Source organism: Sinocyclocheilus rhinocerous, unplaced genomic scaffold (assembly GCF_001515625.1).
Source record: "Sinocyclocheilus rhinocerous isolate Xijiao unplaced genomic scaffold, SAMN03320098_v1.1 scaffold714, whole genome shotgun sequence".
NCBI lineage: Eukaryota > Metazoa > Chordata > Actinopteri > Cypriniformes > Cyprinidae > Sinocyclocheilus > Sinocyclocheilus rhinocerous.
This window is the reverse complement of record NW_015646165.1, coordinates 1,003,716-1,010,629: the sequence shown is the minus strand read 5'-3', so window position 1 is coordinate 1,010,629 and position 6,914 is coordinate 1,003,716. Positions and strand designations below refer to the sequence as shown.

The 6,914-nt window shown below is 38.2% G+C and overlaps 1 protein-coding gene across 2 annotated transcripts in view; it reads right to left on the bottom strand.

The window, feature by feature from the left end:
- Positions 1–6,914, bottom strand: part of alkal2a (ALK and LTK ligand 2a) — a 10,024-nt gene that overhangs the window by 1,455 nt on the left and 1,655 nt on the right. The window contains exons 1-5 of one of the 2 annotated variants that reach the window (XM_016510889.1): positions 3,298–3,611; positions 1,964–2,248; positions 1,108–1,161; positions 945–1,025; positions 199–272 (exon numbers count right to left, since the gene is read on the bottom strand). In XM_016510889.1, the coding sequence (XP_016366375.1) occupies positions 208–272; positions 945–1,025; positions 1,108–1,161; positions 1,964–2,189 (426 nt within the window). In that variant the 5' untranslated portion in view covers positions 2,190–2,248; positions 3,298–3,611 and the 3' untranslated portion in view covers positions 199–207. Of the gene's footprint in view, positions 1–198; positions 273–944; positions 1,026–1,107; positions 1,162–1,963; positions 2,249–3,297; positions 3,612–6,914 lie in introns of those variants that run through there. The other variant, XM_016510888.1, reaches the window with a different exon arrangement.

Sequence of the window (6,914 nt, the reverse complement as noted above, 5' to 3'; positions counted from 1 at the left end):
TATATATATAGTATTGATTTATATTTATGAAAATTTTGTGATTTAGAAATTTAGACTGTTTCATTAATTTTTGCGATCTTATTTTAATGACTTTTCTAGGGCCATGGGATTCCTGCATATCCCATTCTTCCGGTCTTCTCCAATTTCTTATTGAATTGCCTATATTCGAGGAGAAAAAAGTTTTAAAAAGTGTCTTACCTGGTACAGTTAACCCTCTTGACATCTCGGACTCCCTGCCAGTCGCGTCAAGAGTCGCGCGCACCTTTTGTAGTCTGAGGACAGGAGTAAAGCTGGATGAGTTGGATAATCAGCTGGATGAGTCCTGAATTTGTAGCCTATACTGTTTCTGTGTTAAAACTCCATGTGCAGGGGTAAATCAGGGGCACCTAGCCGACATGAGACTGTCATGAATATAAAGACCGTTTGTTGAGGGTCTGTGGTGCATGTGGGCAGAGGTTTGTTTACCTGCTTAAATCACATCCTAATTGCTAAGACACGCAGGTTTATCTGTAATGGCTTGGATACGTTATCTAATCCTGGAATGTGTTCTCAGTCATAAAAGCTTTAAGTGCATGTGTCCTCTCTGAATCTGCAAAATAAATCAGTTTTGATGTATTTATGTACAACACCTACATAATATTAAATATCTTTCTTTGCGTCATATCCAGTTTTGGACATTTTTCATAAATTCTAGTCCAATCTAGAATTTTTTTGTAATAATTTACACAGACTGCATTTATAAGGAGTGCAGTGCATATACTGAATTTGTAGCCTATACTGTTTCTGTGTTAAAACTCCATGTGCAGGGGTAAATCAGGGGCACCTAGCCGACATGAGACTGTCATGAATATAAAGACCGTTTGTTGAGGGTCTGTGGTGCATGTGGGCAGAGATGTGACCAGTTTGTGGGGTCTGAAGAGATGGGAATGCGTGACTGTACTCACATGCAGGGATGGTGCAGTCTCTGGTGTTGTGATAAAGCCTGTAGACGTGCTTCTTGCATTTTGGACTGAAATAAAGAGGACCTGGTGGAAGGAAAACAGCCAGGTTAAAATTCTCAAACACCATTTTGGTTTCAAGGTCACCGAAAACGCTAAAGTCTCTCACCTGTTAAGATTTTGATAACCTTCTCTTTCTTTCTGAGGTCTCTGGGAAAGATTTCTGCGAAAAGAAAGAAACATTCAAAGGTCAAATCCTGGATATCCACTGATCCTTCAAGAGGGATGATTCTGAAGCTCAGACAAATCACTCAGCTCAACATTCCTCCGCAATGAACATGCTCTGACTAAGAGGTTTAGACCCTAAAACAAGCTTTCTGTAAACATTACGACCACTTATTCTTAGTATCCAACACACACTCGCTAATATTATAACTATACAGTGCTTCTGCTTCTGTCTTATATCATAAAATCTTATGTAGGCCAGAGACTACTGACCTAACTGGGAATCGCTGACCACCAATACCACATGTCTGACTCGGCACACAACAGGTGCAATGCAAAACTATTTCACCTAATGCTTTGAGAGTTAAGACTTTGGCTCGTGCCCTAGTGGGTAAGTCACATCCCTCTTAAATATAGGTCAAAGAAAAAGAAGGCATATAGAGTTGGCCACACTTTCATTGCATCAAATGATGCAAGAGCTTTTCTCTGAACTAGCTTCACTTTTATAAATCATTTTTTGCAATGACTTTTAATCATCATGGTTCCAAGGTGATGCATGGAGTCAGTTTCTCAGTAGGAAAATGGACATGTTCCACTAACGTTTCACAACCAGAATGAGACATTTTTACGTTTTATCATTTAAAACCAATTTTTTTTGTGAAACATTTGGCTTCAAATTGTTTTGTGCTTCTTTCAATTCAATTTCTAATTCATTTTCAAATTAATGTCACTTGCCACGTTTTACTATGCAATATATTAACATTCCTACATTTTTTCTGTGCATTTAATGCGCTGCTTACTTAAAATTGTTTCCCCGGTTTCCGTTTTGAGACGATGAGTGTCCTTTGGCGCACTCTCCTTCTTTTGCGCGCTCGCGTCGTCAACGCTGTTTTCCGCCAGTCTCATGATGTCCATTATCCGTCTGAACGTTTTCTCGACCTTGTTCGCGCTGGCGTCGCTTTGTGCAGTAGTGCAGATTAACATGACGAGCCCCATTACTAGAACCGGAGCCCGCAGCGCGCGCATCGCTCCCGCAACCAGAGTGCGCGCAAGTCCCGCACTGCCCAAGTCCTGGATCACGCAGTCTGGTGAAGAAGTGACAGGGTTTATAAGATGCAAAAGTCCACTTTATGTTAAAAATAAACTTTGAAGGCTTTTACGATTCCTTACAAAAAAAAAGTGCTATTAACACTTTCACTACCAGTCAGCATGGACACACCTACTCGTTCGTTTTTACTGCAATAGTAAGTCATCAAAACTATTCAAACCGTAATCTCTCCACACATTTTCTTCATTAAGTGCTGTGGTGCTTTTAAACACCACTGAATGACCTCACATGTATGCTGAGCACTTGTTGGCTGATTTTCCTTCACTAACGTGCTCCAACTCATTTAAAAATAACCCGGTCAAAACGTCAGCTTTATAAATTGATAAGTAGGTACATTTTATATTAGTCCACAGGTCTATTTCTCCTTGACAGCAATAACACTACATGAAGAGCAAACGAAAAACGAAAGTCTCCTGCTCCTCAGAAACTCCTCAGTTTCTCCTGAGAAAGAAAGCACCAGAAGCTCACACGTGTCTCTCAGTTACAGGTTTCAACAATGTCTTCAACTGTGCGCACACATGGGCAAAGATACCCACATCTACAATTAAAAGTCTCAATATGAACTCAATACATTCTTCCAAGACCAAATAATCTGATGCACATGGATTTTATAGTCCATATTCGTACTATGGTTTTCACGTGTAGCTATGTCTTCTTGGAGTTGTATTGAGAAATAAACAAGACATTCGATATAAATGATCACATCATTAATGTTGCTTGTGCAATAAACTAAATCCTGATTCCTGAATGGGAATCATAAATTCAGTTGTGTATGTCCAAACTTTGACTCGTATTGTAGATCAATTAACTGGTTAAACTACAAAACTAAAATACTAAGCATCACATCCCATAGAAGTGCACTGATTATCTGCTAATTTACAACCCACTTTGTATATAAAGAAAACAGTTCCGCTGAAAAAGCTTATAAAGTTAGGGGTGTTATGATAAAAATGTTTAAAAAAAAAAAAGAATCCGCATAGCTCATAAATGCCTATATTTGTATATGGATGGATGTAGTAAACCTACCTGAGGACGCTTGTGTCGCCGCGTTTCTTTCCCTCAGTCGACACAGCCTGAGGCGACTCAGCGTCCTGTGCCTATTTAACCCCACGCGAGGCTCGCAGAACGCGCTGGGAAAGAGAGAGCGCGCGCTACCCTTTAAAACGAATCGTTCTTTAATGTGCTCAAGCGTGGGAAGTTATAGTGGTCAGACTTCCTTCTGATGTTTCCGAGACTTGAGAAAACTCCAGTCAAAGCTCCTGAGGACGCTGAGCGCGCGCGTCTTCAACGCCTCGAGACATTCGCCGTCGATTCTCGTCAATTTATTGAGGCTCTCAGACGGAAGGAGTCGTCCCTCGAGGGCTTACATCGCCGTGTCTTTAATTATAAACTCGTTACACATACGCCGCACATCTTCATATTCCCGTTTGTCACATGCAGCATCCCATGGACTTTTTTTTCTTGTCCACTATCTCATTAGAGCACTTAGAAAGCTGCGCTTGCAGGAAGAGATGCAGCTATACCAGGAACTGTCCCACTATTCTACAGACTGGAACTCCTATGGTGCCTGAAAGTCAGGTTTTTCCCCTCACACACCACCATAGATCACCATTTCATCCCCTTGTATCTCCAGAGGATTGATTCGAGTTACAGATCAATGCCTGGAAGTGGCTGCAGCTGATGTAATTATTCTGCGTAATGGTAATGATAGCACAAGAGAAACAGTCAGCCCAACAGACGGGAGAAAAGTGAGTTCGGATTAGTTTGCGTTTGCTTTGGTTCATACCACTCCCTCAAAGCAAAAGAGAACATGGAGCAATCTGGCTCCCATCCCGGACACGAATGGTGATCTGCATGGGCGGACTCGGCGCTAGGCAAAGGTAGGCAGCTGTCTAGGGCCCCTTGAAGTCAATTAGACCAACACCTAACACCATAAGGGTTCACAGTCTTGCGCAAAAAATCAAACCTGGACATTGAGGAGAACATGATTAGGGAAACATGAGGAGGGCCCTGTTTGCTTACGGCCTCTGAATTGGTGTGCTTTTTATAACAACATAACATTATCCAGTTAAAACTTTGTCTTCTACTGTTTGGGAATGTTTACATGGAAACAGCTTAATGTGTGTGGTTATCTTATCAGTGAAGTGCTCGTAAAGGCAGGTATACCTGGTGGTATAAAGTGATTACACTACAGATATCATAAAACCCTTTTCTGTACAGTGAAACCTAGAGAATATCGGTCAGCCTAGTGGTTGAAGATCTAGATGGGTATCTGAAAGGTTGTATATGTTCATTCCATTCAAAAAGACATTTAAAACATAGTTCACTCATAAATGAAAACTCATTTGTCCTCATTTACTCACTGTCTTCGTTTACTTTCCCCCATGTCGTTCTAAACCCGTGTAACCCTATATATGATGTGAAACCAAAAAAGAGATATTTAGCAGAATGTTGATGCTGCTTTACATAGCATTATATAGGATGTCAAGCTCCAAAAATCAGCATAAAAGCAGTTCATGCAACAAAATCTAACATTTTGTGTGAGGTTTTATATGCCAAGTGAAAATATGCTCATTCGCAAATGATATTTGTGAATTACAGCAGAAATAACAAGATATAATGGTGGGTTAAACACTTTGCATTGCTAACAACATAACTAAGAACAAGCATACAATTTAAATAAAATATCATAAAATGTGATGGGTCATGCAGCGAAATGTCACCTGGAAACACTTGAAAACATATTTTTAACAATATGTTACTGTAAAATTGTAATATTACTTTATATGCTATAAGATAAATTACAGTTAAATAAATACTTTATAAATGTATACTTTAGTAATTATTATTTAGAAATAATAAATACATAATTGTAAGAGTATCATTTTTTAAATTTTTTCCCATTCATTTTCTATTTTTGGGTGAACTGTTCCTTTAAGCTGCTGAAGGGGTGCTGTTAGAAACTTTATTTAGGAATTTCAAATACAGTACAAATGAGTAACTTAGGAACAGGAATTGATGGAAATTATGCCTCCTCTACATCTTTTAGTCTCAACTCTTCTTGACCTGCACTAAAAAAAATAAATGAATAAATAAAAGATAAAACATGAGAGAACTGTAAATATCTGTAAATGTATAATTCAAACATGCCACTCAAAGGATTCCCCCATAAATCATTGAAGTGTTTTGAAGGGCAAACACCAGGCCTCATCAGAATAGATTTAACTGTAAGCAAACAAAGCAAGAGAAATTAGTTAATCTTAAAGGGCAAGTTCGCTGATTTTCAACCAGCTTTGTATTGTTACAATGTTGGTTGTATAAATAAAAAATTAACAATGTGTATTGTTTTTCCGTGTTACCTGCACCAAGATCCCGTTTATTTGTTAGCAAAAGTCTGCCAAATAATGTAATATGTGGCTTTTGTGAAGACTACAGATCATACTTCTGGATTTTTGTATCGTCACTCATGGATAGTCTGTTCGAGCCCAGTGCATTATGGGTGTTGAAGTTTTCCTACCTTTTTCAGCCCTTTTCTCTTTTTTTCTCCATTAATGTAGCACCAGTTAAAAATTAAAAATAAATAAATTGTTTCTATTGCACATACAGCCAACTTTTATTAAAATCCCATGTTGCCAGTTGTGAATTACCCCTTTAATTGAAATGATGGTGTTCTTACGTCATACTTTGCATAAGTTTGTTTGCACTGCAGTGTGCCAAACATTTCTTTTTTTCTTAATCTGAAATGTCCAAATCTCATTATAGCAGTTGGAATAAGGTTTTGTTGATAAAGTGTTCAATCTAATAACAGAGACTTTCACCATAGGAGTTTTCTCTTTATTGCATCTGCTAGAGTCCTTCTCAGACTGCCCATCTGGTTTGTCTGTTTATCATCCTTTGTCCTCTCGGCTCTGAAATAGACAACAGCTTCTTCTGCTAGAATTTGTATGCTGAAGTTTTTTTTTTGACCACTTGGGGATTCCAATAATTTGTTTTTTATTGTGTTCTTTTATTTCATGTTGGCTGAACTTCTTGTCCATAGAAATGTACTTCTCTGCCAAATACACAGCTCTGTTGGTAAAATTGACATAAATCTCTTTTTTTAATGGCTGCCATATTAATGGTTGGTGTTTTAAAGTAACAAATACATAACAAGCTATCCATCCCTTCCTATATTTTACTTTCCTTTTCTTCAAGGAAGACAATTGCATGTAGACAATGGCCAAAGTTAGCTTGGCAGACACTCTTGACAATCTGTTTTTTATTTTTGGCTTTGTTCACTTAGCCCTACACCTCTTGAAAGCTCTTTGAAAAAGCATTTACAAGACAAATTAGGCTATGTTTAGGTTAAATGGATGTCGGTGAAGATGTGTGGGTTTTTGTTTGCTAATTTGTTTATCTCGACAATGAGAGCCTTTTTGTAACCAAGGTAAAGTACACTGGCATCAAAACAATACTTGTCCTTTGAACAAGATGGATTATTCCATTTCATTGCATTTGATTGATTCTATAATTACCTGTAAACTGTTAATAAAACAATCAAAAATGGAAGCACATTTCCTGTCAGAATTGTGAGATATGATCTCAGAATTGTGAGAACAAAACTCTGAATATATATATATATATATATGTGTGTGTGTGTGTGT